The 27,592-nt window shown below is 37.6% G+C and overlaps 1 protein-coding gene across 5 annotated transcripts; it reads left to right on the top strand.

The window, feature by feature from the left end:
- Positions 1-419: 419 nt before the first annotated feature.
- ZNF510 (zinc finger protein 510) lies at positions 420-27,592 on the top strand. Of its 5 annotated transcripts, none has more exons than XM_036021510.1 (6): positions 420-533; positions 2,663-2,952; positions 4,011-4,069; positions 20,867-20,993; positions 21,278-21,373; positions 24,005-27,592. In XM_036021510.1, exon 6 carries the CDS (start codon positions 24,512-24,514, stop codon positions 25,676-25,678), a length of 1,167 nt encoding a protein of 388 aa, XP_035877403.1. In that variant the 5' UTR covers positions 420-533; positions 2,663-2,952; positions 4,011-4,069; positions 20,867-20,993; positions 21,278-21,373; positions 24,005-24,511; the 3' UTR covers positions 25,679-27,592. The 5 variants fall into 5 exon arrangements, with proteins under 5 accessions (XP_035877403.1, XP_035877402.1, XP_035877404.1 ...); XM_036021509.1 differs by lacking the exon at positions 420-533 and adding an exon at positions 731-916; XM_036021511.1 differs by lacking the exon at positions 420-533 and adding an exon at positions 731-916 and having other exon boundaries at positions 2,663-2,949.

A 27,592-nucleotide genomic window follows, 5' to 3' on the forward strand; every position in this document is an offset into this window, starting at 1 on the left:
AAATAAGAATACCAATATTCTAGAGGTAGAACTTAACATTTTGCTGTATTTGCCTTTCTAGTTATTTCATTACAAATAAATAATACAATGGTAAGTACTTCACTATGTATCTTGAAAACGAAGTAAACTTGCCTACATAATCCTAATGTCATTATCAGAATTAATAAAAGTAATGGTAACTTCCCTTAATACCAGCCCATGTGCAAACTTCCACATTCATTCCCAAATATTTTGTTTTCTCCAACCAGGGTCCACCGAGAGCCTCACATTGTATTGACTTGTAAGTCAAAGTTTAATCTATAACCTCTGGGGCTGTGGTAGAATCTACTCTCCAGTTATAAGCAGACTGTTAATATCATCACATTGCTCCCCACCTCTAAACACACAAATTGCGAGAGGTCTCAGTAGGGGTTGTCGCGTGCATTCTGGGAAAGGATGTCCAGTGCTTTTCTCTGCGCATGTGCAGCCAGTTCCACTTGGCTGGTGCCGCTCCCTCCCGCTCGCCTCGCTAACGCTGACGGTTCCTACATCAGGTGAGCTCTTTGCCCAGCCCGCCTTCTCGCAGCTGGGGGCCCAGCACCCAGTTGAGGGCGTGTGCCTAGGGGAAGAAAACAAGAAGTTCCAGTATCTAACCCCGAAAGCGGGGCTGCGACCGCCTATCCCAGAGCCGGGCCTGGACGTAGACCTGGGAAGGGTGGGTGGGGGCGGGCCCCAGCCCTGGTCCGGAGATGCTCCGGGGGCGGGTGGGATGTGGCAGCTGAGTGCTGTGGACCCTGGGGAAAAATCCCTTGCGGGTGGCAGGAAGGAATTAGCCTTATGATACTGACTGATACTGACCGACTGTGAACCTGACTCAAAGCGCTCCCCGGCCTTGGGTCTGCAGTGAGAAGCCAAGTTTAGGAGCCAGAAGGACTAGGTCAGTTTCACCTCTGTCACAGGGCATGTGTCAGGTTCGTAATCTGTTAAAAAAAAAAAAGAAAAAGAAAAAGGATGTTAGTAAAAACTGCTTTGTAGCATTGTCTAGAGAGAGAAAAGTCGTAACCGTAAAGCATTTACTTAACCAATTGCTAGTTAACGAGCTCTAATAAGGACTAGCTAGTAAGTCAGAGTTACATGCTGGCTCTCATTATATTTGGAAGACAAGTCTTTTTTTTCATTTAGTATTTCATTTCATCCTCACAGCCACCCTGTTAAAGGGTATAACCACATCATTAAAAATAAGAAAATGGGCTTGGAGGAGTAAAATACAGAGTCAAAGTCACAAAAGTGAGGAAGCTAGGATGCAAATACAGGTACAGTTTACTCCCAAATTCAAACTATTCCTAAACCCTACCTACTTAAAACCCAGGGTGGCAGCTTTCACAGAACTAGCAGAGTGACTTGTGTCTGATCCCCAGAACTGTAAAGTCAATGTGAACCATGTCTCTCTCCAACAAGTGTATATATTCTGGGATTTCTGACGTGTCTCCAAAGCCTCTGGGTAAGGCTCCTGGCACCTCCTGTACTGTCCAGGCTGTCTGTGTTCAGAAGGCACAGCCTGATAGTCTAGCACAGTGCTGTCCAATAGAAGGGTAAGGTGAGCCTCATATATAATTTTAAATGTTCTAGTGGCCACATTAAGAGTAAAAAGAAACATGTGAAATTAGTTTTAAGAACATACAGTAGCAGATCCTTGAACAACATTTCATTCAACAGTGTTATCTAATAACATTGATGAAGGTGAAAAAAATTGAATTCCCAGCTGGGCCACTGTCTTTGTAGAGTTTGCATGGTCTCCACATGTGTGCGTGGGTTTTCTCTAGGGACTCCAGTTTCCTCTCACATCCCAAAGATGTGTACAGTTAGGTTAAATGACATGTCTACATTGTTACAATCTGAGTGAGTGTGGGTGTGTGTGAGTGTGCCCTACAATGGGAGGGTGTCCTGTACAGGGTGGGGTCCTGCCTTGTACCCTGAGCTGCTGGGGAGGCTCTAGACACCCTAAACTTGAGAGAGTGAGAAAATCATTATCTTGTTTCCATTAATCTTTCTTAAATATGTATTGCTCACATTTATTTCAATATTTAGTATTGGAAGTGTTTGGGGTCTTTATTTAGAAGTTTAGTGATGTTTTTATGACCATAAATAAGCCATCAGAACTTAACTCTTGTTTATATCCATTAGTTGTGGTAAAATTGTTTGTTATATGCCATTTCACTTAAAGCCACAGTTTCCAAGAACCTGCTGATGATGTTAAGTGAGGACTTACGGTATTGTGTTTATCTTAATATATACAAAACATTATTTCAACATGTGGCACTAGCCACATTTCAGGTGCTCAGTAGTAGGATCTGGCTAGTAGCTACAATAACAGATAGAACAGTTCTAATGAATTCCCATAGAATCAGGTTTAATTTTATCATATATACCAGTGGTTCCCAACTAGAGTGATTTTGCTCCCCAGATGATTTTTGGAAATGTTTAGAGATGTTTTTGGTTGTCACAACTGGGAGGATCGCCACTAGCACCTGGTGGTTTGGGGCCAGAAATGCTGCTGGATGTCCTACAATGCACAGGACAGCCCCCATGATAAAGAATTACCTAGCCCAAAATGTCAGTAGTGTTAAAATTGAGAAACACTGCTCTTGATGAAAGTTTCAACTAAAGTGAATTTGTTTCCTAGGCCTAAGTCTCAATGCCTCTGGAACAAAGTGGCTTTGTGTGGCAAGAAGGAGGGAACCCTGGGGTAGGAGTCCTACCTGGAAGAACAGCCTATCTGACAGGAGCTGCTCTGACCAGAGCTTTGGACCAGATGCAGGAGAACCCAGAAAGAAGCGGGTCCTGATTTACTCCCCCCAGAAGCAGTTCTTAGGCACCTTGTCCAGAGAGAGCCAGACTTGGTGATGTCGCCATATCCAGAAGCCATCACAGTCTGTGTGACAGTGGGAACATTGGACCAGCTTGCAGAAGGTGGTAAGCTGGGGTTGAGAGGGATGGCTGACTGTCAAGCTGCACAGGGAAAGCCACAGCCAGAGCCAAGGAAATTCTGTCTTCTTAAATAGCCCTCCATTTTCTTCTTTCTTTCCAGATTCTGAGCCATTCTCATATCATGTCCGTCACATGTGGCATCTAAAGATACTCTGGAGTTTCCTTTATCCTGCACATAATAGAATCACAAAATGATGGTATAGGAAGGGATTTCTATTTCCAATTCTTGAAACCTTAAAAATATTGAACCTGAGATGTATGTCCCCTGGTCAGCCAGCATGGTACTATCATTCTGTCACAGCTAAGTCACTGGAAGTGTCTTACCAAAAATATTTTTGATAAGACTTTTGGGAGGTGGGGTGCTAGAAAAAGGTAAAAGGGGGAGTAAAGAGTGATGAAAGGAGACTTGACTTGGGATGGTGAACGCACAATATACAGATGATGTAATTATGCACATGAAATCTATATAATTTTATTAATCAATGTCATACCAGTAAATTCAATACAATTTTTCAAAAAAAGTAAATTTGACTTAGGAATTTTAGCTATTGGGGGAAAACAGAAAGGGAAACTTAAAAGTCTTTTTAAGAAATTGAAACAAACTAGAGTCAAGAGATTTTAAAATTTTTAATCAGGAAGCATCTTATTCTTTTCAGTTTTCTGTTGATTTTCTAACTCAAGGTGTAAATAATAATATTAAATATAATTGACAATATTAAATATAATAGCAATAATATTAATTCTCTGTTTTGATTTTTTGTTAACTAGTCAAAGGGGACATGCTTTTTTTTAAACAATAGGGAAATAATTTCCAGTCACCTAACGAAAATTAGCAAGGTTAAATCCACGTGGTCATATCAGAGATGTTCATATTCAGGAAGTGCTCACTCTGTGTGGTGCTTCCTGCCCCCCACCAAAGGTCAGTGGAACATTTTTCCATAGGGTAGGCCTTTTCCTTAGCTGGTGTGATGAGAGTTTTAGGCAAGTGAATGCAGAGGCTCACCAGACCTTTCATAACGCTGTTCTTCTCTCCTTACCCCCAGGTTATCTTTCACAGTTCTCTACACTCTCCCAAGAACAGCAGAAAATGAACATACCTCAAGTGAGTTATTCATTAACACCTTTATACAATGGATTTTATCAGTGGCTAAGGAACCATTGATGTGGAAAAACAGAAATAGAAATGTATCCCATCTTTCAAGGAAGATACAGAAAAGTAGATGAGTAGCATAGCAGAGTTGTCATGTAGGTAGATGCAGGTCTTCTGATTTTACATATTTTCCAAAGTGCAGCTGTAAATTTCTTCCTAACTTTTCTAATTAGGCATATCAGAGTCAGACAGACAATATTAGTTTAAAGGTTTGTATTGATGACAAGCTTGAATCAAACATTCCTCATGGAATCTAAAATCATCAAAGTCAGGAAACAATGTCTTTGTTGGTCTTCATTTATGTGATAATGTAAATCTTTCTAATAAGAACAACCCTGAAATGAATGTAGGACATTGTTCTCACTTTTTCCTCAGTGGAAGTAGAGGACATATTGCCAAAGCAGGGCTTTTGTTGTGCAGTTGTTCAGGTAACTAAGACAGAAGTTGAAGTTGAGATAGATATTTTCCTGATCATCCTGTTGAATTCAGGAATGATAGTTGGACTAACTGGAAGTCAGTATGAATGGCCTGTATGTTCACGTCCTTAAAATACCTTTCCATAAGTATTTCTCTAAGTACCTGTCATAAGCAAGTTGTTTAGGAGACAATTTAAAGTTCTATTCTCTGGCAAATGTCATCACACTTCTCATTCACACTTCAGTCCGCTGCATGAGGCTTTGATCTCTCTCCTCATACACCTATGACTTGCACTCACCAGCGACCTAATTACAGTTGAATCCAGTGGGTCCTGCCTACTCCTCACCTCATCACACCTGCATGCAGTGCCTGACGACTCTGCCCCCCACTCTATCCCCCTGGAAGAACTCTCACGTTAGTGTTTGTGACACCCTCCTCTGCTGCTGTCCTGCCTGTTGTGTCTTCCATGGAGTCATTGTCCTTCTCTTGCCCTTTCACATGTCTCATCCACAAATTTCCATTACTTCTCATTGTTCTTATAACTAGTCTTCTTGAATCATTTCATCCCCTGTCTGGTTTTAAAACTGACGTATTTGCTAATTCTTCCAAATGTGGCTCTGCAGTCTATCCAGACCAGTAGCACTTGTGATGATGGAAATGAGCTCTATCTACACTGTCCAAAGTGGTGGCCACTAGCCACATGTGCCTGTTGAACACTTGGAATGTGGCCTGTTTGACTGAGGGACTGAATTTTTAAGTTTTAAATAGTCACATGTGGCTAGAGGCTACCATGTTGGACATAGTTGACTCAACATCTTTCTGTAGATGTCTGCAGCTCAGCTGATTCAAATGAAAGCCAATGTCTACAGCCCTTCCTAGACTAATCCTCTTTATTGTTCCCTGTTCCTTGTTAAATTCTATTCAGCCAGACACCCAAGCCACAAAAGTGGGGTGCATCCATCCTTGGCTCTCCTTGCTCTCACTCTCACAACTCTGGCTGCATCTAGTTCGTAATCATGTTTTCCTACTTTTCATGTTTGGGTCAAAGATAATAGCAATTTTATATGGTTCAACCTAATGTCTTTTATTTTATTTATTTTTTAAGATGCCATATTGACATTTTATTTAACTAGATGTTTCTGAGTATGTACTATTTTTTAAATTGTTGTTCAAGTGCAGTTGTCTCCATTTCCCCCCCCCCCCTCTTGCTTCCCACCCATCTCTGCTTCCCACCCTCAATCCTACCCCCTTTGGCTTTGTCCATGTGTCCTTTATATATGTTCTTTGAAGGCCCTTCCCTATTTTCCTCCATTGTCCCTCTCCCCGCTCCTCTCTGGTTACTGTCAGATTGTTCTTTATTTTAATGCCTTTGGTTATATTTTGCTTGCTTGTTTTGTTGATTAAGTTCCACTTATAGGTACAATCATATGGTATTTGTCCTTCACTGCCTGGCTTATTTCACTTAGTATAATGCTTTCCAGATCCTCCATGCTGTTGCAAAGAGCAGAACACAGGAGCTCCTTCTTTCTTTCTGTTGCATAGGATTCCATTGTGTAAATGTACCATAGTTTTTTGACCCATTCATCTCACCACTTGTATTCAACATAGTATTGGAAGTTCTAGCCTCAGCTATCAGACAAAAAAAAGAAATAAAAGGCATCCAAATTGGAAAGGAGGAAGTCAAACTGTCACTGTTTGCAGGTGACATGATAGTGTACACAAAAAACCTTATAGACTCCACCAAAAAACTACTCAACCTAATAAGTCAGTTTGGCAAAACAGTGGGATACAAAGTCAATATTCAGAAATCGAAGTAAAACAGCGAAGATGTAATGTCAGTATTCAGATATGCACCAACAATGAAATATCTGACACAGAAATCAGGAAATCAATCACATTTGCTGTAGCAACAAGAAAAATAAAGTACCTAGGAATAAACCTAACCAAGCAGGTAAAAGACCTGTACTCAGAAAACTACACATCACTGAAGAAAGAAATTAAGGAAGACACAAATAAATGGAAGCATATACTGTGTTCATGGATCGGAAGAATTAACGTCATCAAAATGTACATATTACTCAAAGCAATTTATAGATTCAGTGCAATCCCTACTAAAATACCAAAGACATATTTCACAGATATAGAACAGATATTTCAAAAATTCATGTGGAACCAAAAACAACCCTGAATAGCCACAGCAATTTTGAGAAAGAAGAACAAAGTAGGAGGGATAACAATACATGACATCAAACTATATTACAAGGCCATAGTATCAAAACAGTCTGGTACTGGCATCATAAGAACAGACACATAGATGATGGAACAGAACAGAGAGCCCAGAAATAAACCTAAGTCTCTATGGTCAATTAATATTTGACAAAGGGAACAGAAGCATAAAGTGGAGTAAAAATAGCCTTTTCAACAAATGGTGTTGGGAGATCTGGACAGCTACATGCAAAATAAGGAGACCACCAACTTACACCATATACAAAAATAAACTCAAGGTGGATAAAAGACTTAAACATAAGTCTCAACCTAATGTATTTTAAATGCATTTCTCCACTTTATCCCTTCCTACTGCTACCTGTGGTATCTTGACTGAACCAAGATATCTTGACTGAATCATGGACTAGCTTCTTTACTAATCTGCTCACCTCTTTCTTCAACTCCTCAAGCACATCTTTTGCATGGGTTGTTCGTCTAAATCAGAGATTTCAAACTCATTTTCACTGGGTGCCACATCAACCTCACGGTTGCCTTCAAAGGGCCAACTGTAAGTTTGGGACTATATAAATGTAACTACTACTTAACTGTTAAGGAGCTGAAATTACATTAGGCCCTTTGAAGGCAACCATGAGGCTGATGTGGTCCCTGGTGAAAATGAGTTTGATATCCCTATCTAAAAACTTATGAAGTAATGTCTTTCCTGTGTGTAAATCACCTCAGTTGCTCCTCACCACTATACAATAAAATTCCCTGTTTCTCAAGATGAGCAATTCAGGCTTTGGAGGCATTACCCCTCCGCATTACTTCTTTTTACTTTATTGCTGCTCTGACTTTTTTGACATTTATTTATCGATCAGCCAAGATGTCCCAGGGAATTGACATGTGCTATATAGTTATGTTACAGAACACAACAAGGGGGGCCTGGGATGATATACTATTATTGAAAGAAGGCCCCAGGTCCGTTATGTCCGCTGCCCTAGGAAAGATGTCTCTCAATGCCGGAGATTTGTGAAAAGGAAAGGAAATGTTTATTTAATGCTATACAGACTTAAAGTAGTGACCTAATGTCTTCACCAAAATCCCAAAGTCCCTTAAAACACCCACAGACACAGTCCTTCCTTCCTTCCCCCTTTGCCCAGTCCAGAGTACCGTATCTCAGGAAAGGAAATAGAAGTCCATGGCTCAGGCAGTCCTCTGGTTCTTAGTTAGAACTCCATCTCGACTGGGAGACCTCCCTGGGTTCCCGGCACCCTCGGCTGAGTCGCCAGGATCTCTGCTAAAACCAGGTGGTGGTTCCCCCTTCTAAAGCTGTGGGGGTCCCCACTCTGCCAGGCCGCATGGTTCTCTCCTCCAGGGCTGCCGCGTGGTTCCCTCTCTCCGGGATGCGGGAGTCTCCACTCTGCTAAAGATGTGTGGTTCTCTCCTCAGGGCTGCGCATGGTTCTTCTCCTCTCTCTCAGGGCTGCGGGAGTCTCCACTCCATCAAGTCCGTGTGGTTCTCCCTCTCTCAGGGCTGCAGGAGTCTCCACTCCGTCAAGTCTGCGTGGTTCTCCTTAGGGCTGCACATGGTTCTCCAATGGCTGCCAAATCTGGGTTTTAAATCCCCGCGGCCAGTCTTCCTCTGCAGCCTCATTTCCGACTCCTCCCACACTCGGCTTCACGTGCCAGAACTCGTATCCTTCTAGCTTTACTGGGCTGCCATCATGTGACTGGGCAGGCGTGGCCCCATGTCCTGGAGCCAATCCTCTCTGAGCTCCCACACCCAGGTGCTGTAACTCAGGGGACCCGCCCCCCCCCCCCCCCCCCCCAGTTACATCTGGGTGGGGAAGTTACTTTCATTCCCCTGGCTTAGAGCTGATCACAGCTACTTAACATATCTATGCAACCAGTCAAAGGTTATAGATATGCCAAACGACCACGCTAGAGCTTAGCTGCAAGGCTATTGCTATGCTAAACAGCTCTCAATGGCCCTGCTCCATTTGTCCCTTCCCCCAACCCACACCCTGGGTGGGGGGATGGAGACATCCCAAAATCTCCTGGACACCTTAAGTTCTGGACCCTATTTCAAATGCCCATTTGGGACCCCCTCTCTTGGCTGCACCCTGTAACAGTTACAGCTTAAACAATACAGGTACTTTTTTTCTTAATAGCATTCACAATCTAGTGAGAACTAGAACATTAAAAAATTCAGTATGTAAGTTTACTGTAAAGCAAAACCTAACTTCATTTAGCTTCTTAAACACATTCTACTGTTCCTGACTCTGCTTCCTATTAAATTATCATTGCCCTCTCCAAATAGAGCTTTAGGATCAATCCCCATTGGGTTCACCTGGTGCTGTGGACTGAATTGTGTTACACCCCCCCACCCCCGCCACACCCCCCAATTCATATGCTAAAGCCCTGACCCCTAATGTGACTGTATTTGGAGACAGAGCTTTGAGGAGGTAATTAAGGTTAAATGATGTCTTAAGGCACTGAGACAAAGTGAGAAGGCGGCCATCTGTAAGCCATGAAGAGGGCCTCACTGGAATGCACCATGCTGATACCCTGATTGTGGGCTTTTGGCCTCTAGAATTGTGAGGAAATAAATCTCTGTTGGTTAAGCCACCCAGTCCAGTATTTGGTTATGGCAGTGCATGTAGCTAGGACACCTGGCTCTTTACTTTCTTTTCGTTTTTTTCCCCATTTTATTTTTAATTGTAGTAAAATACAGATAATGTAAAATTTACCATCTTAGCCATGTTTTAAGTGTACAGTCAGTATTGTTAAATACATTTGTATTGTTGTGCACCATCTCCAGAGCTGTTTCATCTTGCAAAACTGAAGACCTAGACCCATTAAATAGCTACTTCCCATTCCTACCTCCTTTTAGTCCCTGGCAAACACCATTCTACTTTCTGTCTATGAATTTTACTACTCATATAAGTGGAATCATGTAGTGTTTGTCTGTTTTTTTACTTGACACTATTAAAGATGTTTCCCCATTTCCTCCACTTTGTCCCCCTCCACCCAGTCCCCACTACCCTCCTGGCTTTCACCACATTGTTGTGTGTGTCCATGGGCTATGCATATATGCTTATAAGTTCTTTGGTTAATATCTTCCAGTCCCCCCATCCACCTCCCTTTTGAAATCTGTCTGTATGTTCCATGTATCCATGACCTCTGGTTGTATTTTGTTCATCAGTTTATTTTGTTCATTACTTTCCACATGAGTGAGATCATATGGTACATGTCTTTCTCTGACTGGCTTATTTCACTTAGCATAATAATCTCCAGGTTCATCTATGCTGTTGCAAAGGGTAATAGCTCCTTTTTATAGCTGTGTAGTATTCCATTGTATAAATGTACCACAGCTTGTTTTCCACTCATCTACTGATGGACACTTGGACTAGTTTCACACCTTTTTAAAAAAATGTAGTTTATTTATTTTTAGACAGGGGGAAGGGAAAGAGAAAGAGAGGGAGAGAAACATCAATGTGTGGTTACCTCACTCAAGGTCCCTGTCAGGGTCCTGGTGTGCAACCCAGGCATGTTCCCTGACTGGGAATCAAACCAGAGACCCAACGGTTGCAGGCCAGCACTCAACCCACTAAGCCATACCAGCGAGGCCCTATTTTCACATCTTGAGTATGGTAAATAATCCTGCTATGAACATAGTGTTGCATATATTTTTTCTGATCAGTGTTTCAGGATTCTTAGGATATATTCCCAGAAGTGGGATTGCTGGGTGAAATAGCAGTTCCATTTATAATTTTTTGAGGAAATTCCATACTGTTTTCCACAGTGGCTGCACCAGTGTGCATTCCCACAAACAGTGAACTAGGGTCCCCTTTTCTCCACATCTTCATGTGCACTTGTTTGCTGATTTATTGATTGTAGCCATTCTGTCAGGTGTGAGGTAATGCCTCATTGTAGTTTTAATTTGCATCTCTCAGATGATTAGTGACATTGAGCATTTTTTCATATGTCTATTGGCCATTTGTATGTCCTCTTTGAAGAAATGTCTATTCAGGTCCTTTGTCCATTTTTTAATTGGATTGTCTGTCTTAATCATATTGAGTTGTATAAGTTCTGTACATATTTTAAAAATTAACCTCTTATCAGATGTATCATTGGCTACTATGTTTCCAATACAGTAGGTTCCCTTTTCATTTTGTTGGTTTCTTTTGCTATGCAGAAGCTTTTTAGTTTGATGTAGTCCCATTTGTTTCATTTTTTTTATTCGTTTCCCTTGCTTTAGGAGGTATATTGGCAAAAACATTGCTATGTGAGATGTCTGAGATTTTACGGCATATGTTTTTACTTAAGATTTAATGTATTTAAGAAATAAGGGAAGGAAGGGAGAAAACAAGGGAGAGGAAAATCTTTGTGAGAGAGAAACATCTACTGGTTACCTTTTGTATGTGCCCCAACCTGGGACTGAACCTGCAACCCAGGCATGTGCCCTGACCCAGAATTGAACTGGCAGCCCTTTGCATTATGAAACAATACCCAACCAACTGAACCATACTAGTCAGTATATACTGCCTATGTTTTCTTCTAGGATCTGTATGGTTTTGCGACTTACATTTAAATAAATCTTTTATCTGTTTTCAGTTTATTCTTTTTTTCTTTACTTTGGTATGTATTTTTATTTATTATTTTTATTTTTTGCCCTTTTATTGCTTTCTTTATTATATAAGCAAAATATGCTCATTTTAAGGCATTAGAATATTAAAATAACATAAAGGAGGAAATAATAATTAGCATAATTATACCAACTCAAAGAGAAACATAATATTTTTCTGATCATACATGTACACTTTTCTTTATGTATGTATATATTTTAAAAATGGGTCACAGTGTTTATATTATACTTTTTCCTCCTTGTATATTTAACTACTAAATATTTTTCATGTCACATTTAGATCATGTAGGTTTTATTATATTAATATGCCACAGTGTATTTATTCTTGGATGGCTGCATTCTTTCCAAATTTTAGCAATTATCCACAGCACTGCAAGGTGGTTAACTGCTTAAGTTTTTTTTTAAGTATGTTTTATTGATTATGCTACTACAGTTTTCCCAGTTTTTCCCCCTTTATCCCTCTTCCACCGTGCCCCCCCCAACCCTCCAGCATTCCCCTCCCTTAGTTCATGTCCATGGATTGTACATATAAGTTCTTTGAGTCCTCTGTTTCCTATACCATTTTTTATCTCTCCCCATCTATTTTGTGCCTACTAATTATGCTTCTTCTTCCCTGTACCTTTTCCCTCCTATTCCTCCCTTCCCCCTCCCCACTGAACTCCCTCCATGTGATGTCCATTTCTCTGATTCTGTTCCTGTTCTAGTTGTTTGCTTAGTTTTTGTTTTCATTGGTTTTCTTTTCTTTTAGGTTCATTTGTTGATAGTTGTGAGTTTGTTGTCATTTTACTGTTCATATTTTTGATCTTTTTCTTAGATAAGTCCCTTTAACATTTCATATAATAAGGGCTTGGTGATGAGGAACTCCTTGAACTTGACCTTATCTGGGAAGCACTTTACCTGCCCTTCCATTCTAAATGAAAGTTTCGCTAGATAGAGTAATCTCGGATGTAGGTCCTTGTCTCTCATGACTTCAAATTCTTCTTTTCAGCCCCTTCTTGCCTGCAAGGTTTCTTTTGAGAAATCAGCTGATAGCCTCATGGGCACTCCTTTGTAGGTAACTGTCTCCTTTCCCCTTGCTTCTTTTAAGGTTCTCTCTTTGTCTTTAATCTTGGATAACTTGATGATGTGCCTTGGTGTGTTCCTCTTTGGGTCCAACTTCTTTGGGACTCTCTGGGCTTCCTGAACTTCCTGGAAGTCTATTTCTTTCACCAGTTTGGGCAAGTTTTCCTTCATTATTTGTTCAAATAAGTTTTCAATTTCTTGCTGTCATTCTTCTCCTTCTGGCACCCCTATGATTCTGATATTGGAGTGTTTCAGGTTGTCCCAGATGTTTGTAAGCCTCTCCTCACTTTTTAAAATTCTGTTTCTTCATTCTGTTTCCATTGGGCATTTATTTTTTCCTTTTGTTCCAAATTGTTGCTTTGAGTCCTAGTTTCCTTCCTGTCACTGTTGGTTCTCTGAATATTTTGCTTTGTTTCATTTTGGGTATCTTTCATTTGTTTTTTCATTTTTTGAGCAAGATCAGTCAGCATTTTGTGAGCATTTTGATTACCAGGGCTTTAAGTTCTCCATCAGATCAGTTGGCTATGTCCTCACTTAGTTCTGTTTCTGAGGTTATGCTCTGTTCTTTCATTTGGGCCATATTTCTTTGTCTTGGCACACCGATCTGGTTGTTCTGATGGATTTTTTCTTTAATCCCTTTGTTGTCAGAGTTCCATGAAGTTTGCTTTTCTGGGTCTCCTGGTTATTTATTAATTTTAGATTGGTTGTTAACCTCCTTTTGGTTGTTTGAGGAAGCAAAGGGTTTCTACCTATGCCTCCATCTTGGCTGGACCTCCTAACTGCTTAAGTTGTTATTTTATTATTACCTTTCTACAGCCCATCTTCCTGGAATTAGAGAGTCCTCTTCTGCCCATCTGGGCAGAGGACCCTTTGTCAGAGCGGGTAGGCGGAGGACTATTTATTTTTAAGTATATTTTACTGATTATGCTATTATAGTTGTCCCCTTTTTTTCTCCCCTTTGTCCCCCTCTGCCCTGTACCACCTGTCCCTCCTGTATTTCCCACCTCCCTTAGTTCATGTCCATGGTTCATGTATATAAGGTCTTTGGCTTCTCCATTTCCTATACTATTCTTTTTTTAAAATATATTTTATTGGTTATGCTGTTACAGTTGTCCCATTTTCTCCCCTTTATTCCACTCCACCATGCACACCCCCTCTAATCCACATTCTTCCCCTCTCCCCGCCTCTCTGGAGAAGTGTTTCTCAACACTCTGGATGAGTGTTTCTTCTTTAACTCCTTGGTTGTTGGACTTCCCATACAGTTCGATTTTCTGTCAGTTCTGGTTGTTTTTGTTTTTAAATTGTTGTTGTCCTTTTGGTTGTGTGAGGAGGCACAGTGTGTTTACCTACACCTCCATCTTGGCCAGAAGTTCCTGTACTCTGTTTTCAGTTTATTCTTGTGTGTGCTGTAAGTTGATGGTCTATTTTTTCTGTCTTTTCTTTCTTTCTTTCTTTTTTTTTTTTTTTTTTTTGCATGTACCAGTCCAATTTTCCCAACACCATTTATTAAAGAGACTGTCTTTTTGTGACTGGCTTATTTCATTATTATAAAGTTCTCAAAGTTCATCCATGTTGTAGTATATATCAGAATATACTTCTTTTTAAAGCTAAATAATATTGTATTGTATGTATATACCACATTTTACTTATACATTTATCCAATAACGGACACCTATTTCGCTTCTGCCTTTCATCTATTGTGAGTAATACTGCTGTGGACATAGGTATACAAATATCCTTGAGACTCTGCCTTTAATTCTTGTGGATCTATACCTGAAAATGGGTTGCCTTGATGCTACAGCTTTATAGTTATGTTTTGAAATCAGGAAGTGCAAGTCCTCAGAGCTCAGTGTCAGTGTTTTCTTTAATGGTAGCCCTTTGTCATGGGTGTGTCATGGGTGAAAGATCTTTCCTTACTCTAAGATCCTGCAGATATTCTCCTGTGTTGTTAGTAGATTCTTGATTGTTTAAGCTTGATTGCCTGACATTGCGTTAGTGTATGATATAAAGTGTCAAGGTTCATATTTCCATATGGATATCATGTTACTCTGGTACTGTTTGTTGAAAAGACCTTCCTCTGTTCACTGAGTTGCAGCAGGGATTCTGTTGTCTGTCTAGTAACCATGTGTCTGTGTCTATATCTAAACTATATTTTGTTTTTTTGAATTATTTATCTCTTTGCTAGTATTTCACTGCCATAATTACTGTTTCATAACAGTAAGTCATGAAATAGTAGTGTAAAGCCTTAAAGTTTTACTTCTTCAAAAAACTTATTGGCTAATTTTGGTTCTTTGCATTTTCATAGAAATAATGTCAGTTTCCACAGAAAATCCTGCTGGGTAGTTTTTCAGATTAGATATGAATTCTTTGATATATTTCATTAGATTGATTCCTATATATTTGATCTATTTTGATGTTCTTGTGAATAATATTGCTTTTTATTTTTATTTTATAATTGTTTACTGTTGGTTTACTATACCACAATGTTTTTTTAATGCAAATATATCTCAGATATATTGTAGGTTCAGTTCTAGATCACTGCAATAAAGCAAATATCACAATAAAATGAGTCACATGCAATTTTTGGTTTCCCAGTGCATATAAAAATTATGTTTACATTGAACTATAGTCTATAAAGTATGTAGTAGCATTGTGTCAAAAAGAAACAATGTACACCCCTTAATGAAAACAGTTTGTTGCTAATAAAAGCCATCCATTATCTGAGCCTTCAGAGACTCATAATCTTTTTTGCTGGTGAAGGTCTTACCTTTAGTCTGTAAAAAGCACAATATCTGGGAAGTGCAATAACACAAGGCATGCCTGTATTTCATATCTAATAATTTAATAGCTTATTTGTAGATTCTTTTTTATTTTAAATATACACAATCAGGTCTTTTGCAAATAAAGACAATTTTACTTGCTTTCCAATCTTTATGTCTTTAATTTCTGTTTAAGCCTTATTCTTGTACATTCAAAACAGTGTTGAATACAAGTGATAGTAACAGAAATCCTTTTCTTATACCTCACCTGAGGGGGAAAGTACTCAAAATTTCACCGAGTTTAGATTTTTTGGAGATGTCCTATGTTAGAATAAGGAAGTTTTCTTTTTCAGTCTTTGGTTTCCTGAGAGTTTTTATCACATATAAGCATTAAATTTGTCAAGTGTTTTTTCTGAATCAAGTGAGATAATAATAGAATTTTATTCCTTTATTGTGTTAGAGGGGTGAATTACATTGATGCGTTTATCAGTGTTTATTTTTAGTCTTGCATTTTTCAGCTAATTCCCACCTGGTCATGAAGTACTATCTTTTTAATATGTCTCTGGATTCAATTTATTCATATTTGAATTAGTGTGTTTCAGTATATTTTAATGGAGAGGTATGTGGCCTGAACTTTTCTTATCATGGAATGTCTTGGTCATGCTTTGGCATCAATATTATGCTCTCATAAAATGGTTCTCCATTTTTCTGTCTTATGGAAAAGTTTAAGATTGCTGTTATTTATTCCCTAAATGTTTGAAAAATATACCAGTAAAACAGCTTGGCCTTGGAGTTTCTTTGTGGCTGGTTTTTAAATATAAATTCAATTTCTGTAATAGACACAAAAACTCTGAAAATGCCTATTTTTTCTGGTGTCCTTTTAAAAAACAACTATATGGAGATAAAAATCACATACCTTACAAATCACACATTTAAAGTAGTCAGTGGTTTTTAGTATATTCAGTACTGTGCAATCATCACCACAGTCAATTGTAGAATATCTTTATCATATCAAAAAAACTCAATACCATCAACTATCACATTCCCCTGATCCCAACATACCCCCACCCCAGCCCTAAACAACCACTAACCTACATTTTGTTTCTATAGATTTGCCTAGTTTGGACATTTCAAATAAGTGAAATTGTATAATCTGTGGTCTTTGTGATTGTGTCTTTCACTTAGCATAATGTGATCAAGATTTCATTATGTGGATATGCCACAGTTTGTTTATCCATTCAACAACTGCTGGACATAGGGTTGTTTCTTCTTTATGGTGGTTATGAGTAGTGATGCTATTAACATCCAATAAATAGATGATTGATAGATGGTACATAGATATGTAGATGGATGGATACACACAAGTGTTGATGTGAACACCTGTTTTTCATTTCTTTTTTAAGAAAATATTTCATTTATTTATTTTTAGAGGGAGAGAAACATCAATGTGTGGTTGCCCCAACTGGGAACTTGACCTGCAAACCCAGGCATTTGCCCTCCTTTGGTTCACAGGCCAGTGCTCAATCCAATCCACTGAGTTACACTAGCCAGGGCCTGTTTTTCATTTCTTTGAGGACTAAATCTAGGACTGGAATTGTTGGGTTATATGGTAACATTACATTTATCTTATTCAGGAACTGCAAAACTATCCCCATAACTATTATACATACCATTTCACATTCTCATTGGCAATCTGTTAAGGTTCCAAACATTGTCTCCACTATTTGTTATTTAGCCTTTTTTTAAAAAAAATTATGACCATGTTAGGGTGTGAAGCTGTGGCTTATTGTAGTTTCAGTTTTCATTTGCATTTCCCTGACAATATCATTGAACTCCCTGACAATATCATTGAACATCTTTTCATGTGCTTACTGACTGTTTGTGTATCTTCTTTGGAGAAAAGTCCATTCGGTTGCTTTGCCCACTTTATAATTAGGCTTTTTTGTTGTTGTTGTTCAGTTATAAGAGTTCTTTATATATTCTGGCTACTAGATATTTCTTAGACACAGATACTTCTTGATGGTTAAGTTGAAAATCTAAGTAAAATATGTATTTAATATACTTAACCTATGGAATGTCATAGCAAAGCCTAGCCTACCTTAAACATACCTAGAACTTAAATTAGTCAAAATGGGGAAAATCACCTAACACACAACCTATTTTATAACAAAGTGTTGAATAGCTCATGTAATTTATCATGTATCACTTTCACATCATTATAAAGTAAAAAAAAAATGTAAGTCAAACCATTGTAAGCCTGGAGTTCTGTATATAATTCATGAATATTTCCTCCCACTCTGTAGGTTGTGTTTTCACTATTTTGATAATGTCCTTTGATGCACAGTCTTAAATTTTGATTAAGTCTAGTTTATTTTCTCTTTGGTTTCTTGTGCTTTTGATGCATTGCCAAATTCAAGGTCATGATGATTTATTCCCCATTTCTTCCAATAGTTTCAACTTGGAAAAAATTTACCTTAAACTTATGTTTAGGTCTTTGATTCATTTTGAGATACATTTTTGAACATCGTATGAGGTAGGTAGGAGTTCAACTTCATTTTTTTGCATGTAGCTGCCCAGTTTTCTCAGCATCATTTGCTGAAAAGACTATTTTTTATATATTTTATTTATTTTTACAGAAAGGGGAAGGGAGGGAGAAAGGAGGAAGAGAAACATCCATGTGAGAGAGAAACATCAATTGGTTGCCTCTATCTAGTATGCACCCCAACTGGGAGCCAAACCCACAACCCAGGAATGTGCCCTGACTGGGGATCAAACTGGCGGCCCTTCGCTTTGTGGAATGACACCCAACCAATAGAGCCACAGTGGCCAGGGTGAAAAGACTGTGCTTTTCCTATTAAATGATCTAATGCATGGGTTTATTTCTAGACTCTCAGTTCTACTCTGTGGATCTATATACCACACTGTCTTGATTACTGTTGCTTTATAGTTAAGTTTTGAAATTAGTAAGTGCAAATCCTCAAACTTTGTTATTTTTAAGATTGTTTTGGCTATTCAGAGCCTTGTGTGATTTCATATGAATTTTAGGACTGACATTTCTGCAAAAAAGACCATTGGGATTTTGATACAGGTTTCACTTTGGGGTGTATTACTGTCAAGACAATATTAAATCTTCCAGTTGATGAACATAAATGTCTTTCTATTTATTAATGTCTTCTTTAATTCCTTTTAGCAATGTTTTTTAGTGTTGAATGTACATATCTCACATTTTCTTGGTTAAATTTATGCCTAAGTATTTTTTATTTTCTATTTTATTTTATGTGCAATTGTTTTCTTCAAATTTTTATTGTTTGTTGTTAGTGTACAGGCATACAAACAGTTTTGTGTGTTCATCTTGAATCCTCAGAGTGTGCTGAATTTGTTAGCTCTAATAATTTTTGTAGATTCTTCAGTATTTATAGACATTAATTTTCAAGTTGCCCAGCTTTTCTCTTGTTGTAACAGCACTACTACAGTCATGTGCCACATAACAATGCTTTGGTCAATGACAAACTGCATATATGATGCTAGTGTACCATATAGCCTAGATGTGTAATAGGCTGTACCATTTGGGTAGGTGTACGTAATCTCTATGATGTTCACACAGTGATGAAATCATCTAATCAAGCATTTCTTAGAACATATCCCCATTGTTAAGTGGTGCATGACTGCACTGCTCTTTTCAGCTCTTTATATCTCTGAGCAAAAATTCAAAACACCGGTATAAGTAATTGTTTTCTAATTTTATGAGACTTACTGTTTTTGTATTTTAGTATACAAAGTACACAAAAAATAATTTGTTACAATTAGTTTATTCTATATATTTCATTTAGTCAAATTGGTTCATTATATCATTTAAATGTTCTGTATCAGTGGTCAGCAAACTTTTTATGTAAATGTCAGATAGTAAGCTTTGTTGGAACCACTAAACTCTATACTTTTAGTGCTATAGCAGCTATAAATAATACATGGACAAATGCATGTCACTGTGTTCCAATAAAATGTTATTTATAAAAGAATTGGTAGTGGGCCAGATTTGGCCTCTAGGCTATAGAGCCTGCTGACCCTTGTTCTAAATCCCTTCTGTTGTTGTTGTTTTTCCAGACTGCTTGTGCCATTAGTTACTGAGAGAGTTGTGTTAAAATCACTAATTATAACTGTGGATCTATCTACCTCATTTCTGTTAACTTTTATTTATCAACAGTCAATTCTCATTATTCTCAGTTATGTTCCAAGTCACCATGAACACTGAATAAGCAAGTACTTAAGCCTTGCTCTTAGGGGAAATATACGGTTAGGTTCCTGCAAGTCTCTGGTCACAACATTTTGGGCAACCAATCAGTAGATAACCTTGTTTTATATGTGTATTTGTTTAAATCACCTTACTCGATTATTGTAGATTCATGATCTAACAGCCAACAGCACCATAATTAATGCTTGAACAAAGCTCATCTAACACCCTTATTTTCTCCATCAGACATAGCACAACCTTCTTGTACTTGGGAACATTAAAAAGTAAAATCACAAGAAAAAGCATAAAAATGCAAAAAGTGTGCTAAGCAGCCTGCAAAAAGACACTTGTTTATGGTATGAGAGCTGAAACATGAAAGCAAACTTTATCTTGTTCAATCTCAGCTGGGAAAACGTGTATTGGGCACTCAAATTTTTTACCATTCTGTGAATTCCACAAATGACCACAAAATCATGAGTGTTGATTTTGAGGTTATAAGTAAATATTAGTGAGTAAGTGAATTTGCAAATACAGAATCTCTGAAATCTCTGAATAATAAGGGTTGACCATATTTGGAAGCTATATTTTCAAGTACATACCAATTTATGTTTGTCATATCTTCTGTTAAAAGGATGACTTTATCATTATATTGTTATTCATTGTGTTTTTAGCATTCTTTCTTACTTTCAAATCTACTACTTCTCATGTTATTATGATATCAATTTTCTTTTGGTCAGTGATTACTTATGTATCTTTTTTCCATCCTTTTTACCTTCAATCTGTATTTATACCCTGTCTATAAATTGTATTTGCTTTGTTGTTTTTATGCTGTCAATTTTTCCTTTAATTGGATTGGTTAGTCCAAAAATTGTCAAGTTTGTTCTGTAATGGGTCAGATAATACATATTTTCCTTTGATAGGTATAAGGTCTCTTATGGAACTACTGGGCTCTGCCATTTCAGCACAAACACAACTGAAGATAATACAAAATGACTGGGTATTTGTAACTATGCCCCAATAAAACTTAATTTAAAAAGTGGCATGCTGGATTTGGCCACAGGTCATGATTTGCTGACCCCTAGCCTAGAGTGTATATGCCTAAGGTTGTATATTGGGGTGTAGGGAAAAGTTTATTCCCCACATCCCAATATATTTATTTGGAAATTTATTTATACTTAAAAAAATTCAAACAACAAAAGCTTTACTAATGTGCTTATTGGTTGTACATATATATAACTCAAAAGTATATACAAATTAAGTTATAAACACTTTTACTAATTAACTCCAAAGTATAAAATTAGATCCAAAATAGGCATACTTATTTTCATTTATTATACTCTTTATAGTAGACATAAGAATTGTTTTCATATGTATTTTTCTATGTCACCTAATTCTGAACCCTTCAAATTGACCAGAAATGTATTATTGTAGGCATTGGTGTCATTCAAGGATGTGACTGTGGAGTTCACCCAGGAGGAGTGGCAGCAAATGGGTCCTCTTCAAAGGACCCTGTACAGAGATGTCATGCTGGAGAACTACAACAACCTAGTCTCAGTGGGTGAGGTTATGAGCATAGCTTACTTTCAGAATGCTGTGTAGAAAGCATTTCTTCTTTATGCACTAGTACACATGGATACTTTATTTAGATTTTAATGTTATTTAGGCTTTTAATTCAGGAGTATAAAGTAACTAAGCCCTGTTGGAGAATGTGTTGTTAACTTCCAATAATAAATTCAAATGAGGACCTTCAGATTGCTTTTCCTGAAGCTGTATCTTTCTAAATTTTGGGGTACCAACAGTCTTATCATCTAGCCTAAGTACTCCATTGTTCCCTATTTATAGGAAATTGCATTTTTAAACCAGAGGTCATCTTCAAGTTGGAACAAGGAGAAGAACCTTGGTTCTTAGAGGAAGAATTCTCAAACCAGAGTCACCATGGTAAGTTTGAGCACTGGCAGACAGAATTCTATGGGTAGCTAGATTCCAGAAGTTTAGTTTAGCAGTGAACACCTGCGTATTTCAAGAATTTTCTTAAGCGCCTTTCTAAAAATAAATAAAATTTTAAAAAACAGACTTTTAAAAAAAGTCACAAAGGCACAAAAATCATCAATCAAAAGGAGATGATTGACCTGGCTGAGTGGCTCAGTTGGTTGGAGCCTTGTCTTGTACACTAAAATGAGTATTTACAGCAATATTGTCTTGGGTGCATACAGGAGGCAACTGATAATTGTTTCTTTCTCTTTCCCTCTTCTTCTCTATCTAAAATCAATAAGCATATCTTCAGGTGAGGATTAAAAAAATAAGAAATTATTAATAAACTTGACTAAATTAAAATTCAGAACTTTGTTCATAAAAGATACCAGTAAAAAGGTCAAAAAACAAACCACAGAGTAGCAGAATATGTACAATACAAGGAACCTGAGAAGGACAAGCATCCTGAAAATGTAAGAACTTTTGCAGGTCAATACAGGAAAAGGTAGTAACTCAATTGAAAAATAGACTAAAGATTTTGAATAGGAACTTTGAAAAAATGGGCATGTATCTTTGAAAATGTATTCAACCTTATTATTTTTCACAGAGTGAAAAATATATAATAGGTGAGCTAAGAGAGGTGGATGATATGTGGTAAAATTAACAAACCCGGTAATGCCAAGTCCTGATGAGGATGTGAAATATTAAAGATCCTCATTCACTGACTGAAAATGTAAACTGGTAAAACCACTGTGTAGTTAGGAGGATGTTATCAAATTAAGTTGAAGTTTTACATACTTTGTCACCAAACAGTCCCTTCCCTAACTGTATTCCCTATAAAAAGGGTTGTTGTGTTTTCCAGAATGAATAAAAGAGTATTTATGGCAACATGGGGGGGGGGTTGCCAAAAATTTGGCTCATCAGCAATAGAATAAAGAAATACTTGTATTTCTAAGGGGGAATTATAAAGCTACATAAAATCTTATACAGTGATTATAAACATAATATTAAGTAAAATAAAAAAATATAAATATGCATGTATGATTACATATATGTGTCAGAAAAAGGTGCAAAGCTTAGTTACATTTTTAGGGAGTCATATGTTGGTGCTAAAACTACAAAGACAATACAGGAAATTATTACATAAACATTAGGAGAGTGATGGCCTCATAAGCATGAAGAAACTGTAAGCAGGGAGGGTCAAATAGGGATTTTTGCCAAGTCGTTTGTGTTCTAATTTTTGACAAGATTTAGAATTCCATGACTGTTCCCTGAATACTGTTATACAATACATATAACTTTGATACAAATATAAATTATGTTTATGCTTAATGGAGAGTTAATGACTCAAAAGTAGATGATATTTGCAAGTCAGATATCCCATAACCAAGAGGCATCTAGAATACATAAAGAATTTGGATCTTTTTAAAAAAATTCTCACTTGAAGGTATGTTTTTATGCTTTTTATAGAGAGTACGAGGTGGAGGAAGAGAGAGGAGACATATGAATGTGAGCAAGAAACACTAATCAGTTTCTTTCTTGTATATACCTGACCGGGGATTGAACCTGCAACCTTTTGGTGTATAGGACAACACTCCAACCAACTGAGCCACCCAGTCAGGGTTTGGACCATTCTAAAGTGGATCCATGATACCACATTAAAAATTGGACCATTCATATAAAATTGAAATGTGGAAATTTAGGGTGCATCCATGATACCACATTATCTCTGCATCCATGATACCACATTAAAAACTGCACCATTCAGATAAAATTGAAATGTGGAAACTTAGGGTGAGGTAAGTGATGAAGTTCACTTATTGTTCAATTTTGAGAGAATATATCAAAGGTACCAGTGAATCTAACTTAGTTGCAAGGATGGATTTTCCTTTTATCAATTTTACACTTTTATTACTATACAGGCTCTCAGCTTTAAGGTGGGTTAAACCCTGAACTGTAAATTTCATTTAATCATGAGTCAGTTAATGCCATCAATTTAATTTGATGTTGAAAGATTGAATGGCAATAAGGGATGATATCAAATTGGTAGTATGTATACTCTTGAGTATTCTATTAGTGTAGCCTAGATAATATAGGACTTATACTGACATTATTTCTTCAAATAAAATTCTTCCCCTGTTGGGCCTTGCCCATCAATGCTCATTATCTTCTAATTTTTCTTATTACTCTACTTACTTTATAGTCCTTGTTATATTCATCCCATGATGTGGTTTTCCTGCTCCTTAAATAATTGCTCCTATAAAAGTCTAATTTCTGTTTTCCTTTTCTTTCCCTTTTACATCCAGGTAGAAAAATCCAGTCTATCACAATCCAAATACAGATATGCATTTATTACCAGTTTCCCCTCACTATAAATATTTTTGAAAGAGGGTGAATATATATATATATTCACATATACATATACACATATACACATATACACATACAAATTATTTCATCAAAACCTGAAAAACCAAACCCTGAAATGCCAAAACCTGAAAAACCAAAACCTGAAATGCAACATAAGGTATATTTCCATAAGTCCTATACATAAAAAAGTAAGATTCATAAAATGCTTTCAATTTTTCCCATTTTTAGAATATTACAGAGATGATTACCTGATCAAGAGGAAAAAAATCAAACACTTTCAGCAAGTAACATTGATCAATAATAAACCTTTGACTGGAGAGGAGGAGGAAGTTTTGGGAAAACCAGTTAATCTGTACATAGCTCCTGTTTTTTCAACAAAAATGTCCTGTAAATATGACTCAGGGGGATTGAATTTGCATAATATTTCTCAATTTATCATTAATAGAACCCATTCAATAAAAAAAAACAGGTTTCTGTGATGTCTGTGAAAATTTGCCTTTCAAAATTAACTTTGAAAGAACTCATACTGGAGAGAAATTTTATGAATATAACAAAAATGGGAAAGCCTTCAGTTACAAGGAAAATCTTCCTGAGCATCAAAAGTGCCAAACTTTCAAGCAAGCTTTTGAATGCACTGAAACTGAAAAACTTTATGATGATGGCGCCTGTGTTACAGATGAGATTACTCACACAGGAGAAAAATCCCGTAAAGATGAATTTAGGAAAAACTGTGACATGATGAGTCTCTTTGACCAAGAAATAACTGCGATGGGAGAGAAACACTCTAATCTTAAGCAGTGTGGGAAATCCTTCTCTGAGAAGTCACCTGTCAAGGAATACAATACATTTAATATCACTGTGAAACACTATGAATGTAATGCCAGTAGGAATAACTTCAACAGGAGGTCTCATCTCACTGAGCCTCAGAGAATTGTTACAGAAGAGAATGCATTGGTATGTAATGACAAAACACAAACTGGGGATAAAACCTTTGAATATCATGAAAATAGGAAATTAGCCCACAGAGTACACCAGAGAACTCACTCTCAGGTAAAACCCTATAAATGCGATGAATGTGAGAAATCCTTCTGCCAAAAAGGACATCTCATTCAACATCAGAGAACCCACACAGGAGAGAAACCCTTTGAATGTAATGAATGTGGAAAAACTTTCTCCCAGAAGTCACATCTCAGCACGCATCAGAGAATTCACTCAGCAGAGAAACCCTATAAATGTAAAGAATGTGGGAAAACATTTGTGCAGAAATCAACTCTCAGGGGACATCAGAGAATCCATACAGGAGAGAAGCCCTATGAATGTAGTGAGTGTGGGAAAACTTTTGTTCAAAAGTCAACCCTCAGAGACCATCATAGAATTCACACAGGGGAGAAATCATTTCAGTGTAATGAATGTGGGAAAACTTTTGGCCAGAAATCAAACCTCAGAATACATCAGAGAACTCATGGTGGTGAGAAAACTTATCAATGTAATGAATGTGAAAAATCCTTCTGGCGAAAAGACCATCTCATCCAACATCAGAAAACACACACAGGAGAAAAACCATTTAAATGTAATGAATGTGAGAAAACTTTTGCCAGGACATCAACTCTCAGAGTTCATCAGAGAATTCACACTGGGGAGAAACCATTTAAATGTAATGAATGTGGGAAAAAATTTGTCAGGAAGGCAATCCTTAGTGATCATCAGAGAATTCATACAGGGGAGAAACCCTTTATATGTAATAAGTGTGGGAAAACTTTTGGCCAGAAATCAAACCTCAGAGTACATCAGAGAACTCACAGTGGGGAGCAATCTTATGAATGTAATGAATATGGAAAATTGTGTAAGAAGTCAACCCTAAATGTATGCCAGAGAATTCAGAGAGGGAGAAAACCCTATTGATACAATAACTGTGAAAAATCCTGGCTAAAAGACCAACCCATTTGACCTCAGAAAATTCTAACAGGAGAAAAACCATATAAATATAAATGCAGGAAGAATTTTGTCCAAAAGGTAACCTAGAGAGTATTCAGAGAATTCACATAGGCTGCTATTTCTTTCAAGCTAATGTGGAAAGCCCTTTGAATGAAATCATGCCCTATCGGATAACTCTCACACATCACACAGGCTGATAATCTTTTCACTAGTAAGAATATCATTTTTCCTCTGGGCACATAGCTAATATAAATTTCCCAGTCTCCCTTTCATCTAAGTGGGACTTTGTGACTGGCTAATTGAACATGGATGCTCATGTTGTATGCCACATATAGTTCTGACAAAGGACTTCTCCAACAAACTATCAGGCTACTGTAAGGGTGAAATGGAGAGGACTTCCAGGACAACCTTGGGTGCCATGGTTTAACATGGCACACAGCCCAAGACAAGAGCCAAAACAATGTGGATCAAAATTCTCTTCCATATCTTTTCATTTGAACATTTTGTGAGCAAGACTGAAGCTTGTGTTCTGTTGAGCTCTTACATATTTGGGGTCTGTTTCTGCACATAATTTAGCCATCCCACTACTAGAGAGGCAGAATATTACTGTGTAAGTTAAGCTTACATCAGCCCCAGGGTACAAACCTTGTTATAGGGTTGATACGTCAAGGAGTCAGTCCCTCAGAGATCATCAGAGAATTTACACAAAAGACCTCCTCTCAATATAATGAAGTAGATTGTATCACCTGATACTGGGCTTTGAACCAAAAAGTTGAAAGTTTTTTATTTTTTATTTTATTTTAATTGTTCAAGTACAGTTGGGAGGTTTTTTTTTTTAAATTGGATGAACTGATGAGCAGCTATCATGCAACTAAAATAAATGTGGCTTGTTTAATGTCATGAAGCCACTCTCCCATCATACCTCCTGGCACTTTCATATACCCCAACCTCAGCTGCTTTAAGGAGAAAGAGGTTTTCCTATCTCCAAAGGGGACCTAAAGTCTTTGGCATACATCCAAGTGTTCTGGGAACTTTGAGGGAGGGGAAGAACTCAGTTTTTTATGGTCCTATAGGATACAGATACCAGTTCCCATAGAGGCAAGGGATACCTAGATTTAGATAATGTTGCTAGGTTACAATTTACAGTAGGGAAGGGAAATGAATGAAACATTATCAATAAATGGGGCCATTTGTACCAGTGCAATATACTGTGGTTACTTGTACATCTGGAAGTGCATTAGAAATTAATATGTTGTGCTCCCTGTTCTCATTAGTCACAAAATTCTCCCAGTCAGGAAGTAAAGAAGATACCTTTGAGTCCCACAGGCCTCAATGACCATTTGGGCTTCAAGACTGACTGATTTTGTTGATTCAAACTTCTGACAAAAGGAGGCACCCTTGGGGTGAGGGGGTAGTTTGACTTTATGCCCGGACAATGCTACCAAGGGTACCCTTTATGTATGCAGCCATTAGCTTACTCTTGAGTTCTTTTACATTGGATACCTGATTTGCAGAGGCCTTGACTTGATTTGGGGGTGTGTCATCTTAGGCTTACTAACAAGATGGAAAGGACTTAACAACCCTACTGTGAAATGACATGGTGTATTCAAGAACACAGCTGTCCTGACCCAGCAGTATCAGCTGTATATGAAATAGTAGCTATTCCTTAGAGAGGAGATTTATCCCCACTTTGCTGCCTGGAGCAAACCTGCTGGCACAGTAAGGCCCTAAATTCATAGAGATTACTCAAAGTAGGCCTTGCTTCACTAATGGTTTGACTAGTTGAAATCACTCCGATCCTATGATTCTTCAACCTCTGCAATTATGCAGACCCAAAACTTAATGTGTTCTCAACTATAGCCAATATTCCCTTTGATAAAA

This window comes from Phyllostomus discolor, chromosome 3, assembly GCF_004126475.2.
Source record: "Phyllostomus discolor isolate MPI-MPIP mPhyDis1 chromosome 3, mPhyDis1.pri.v3, whole genome shotgun sequence".
NCBI lineage: Eukaryota > Metazoa > Chordata > Mammalia > Chiroptera > Phyllostomidae > Phyllostomus > Phyllostomus discolor.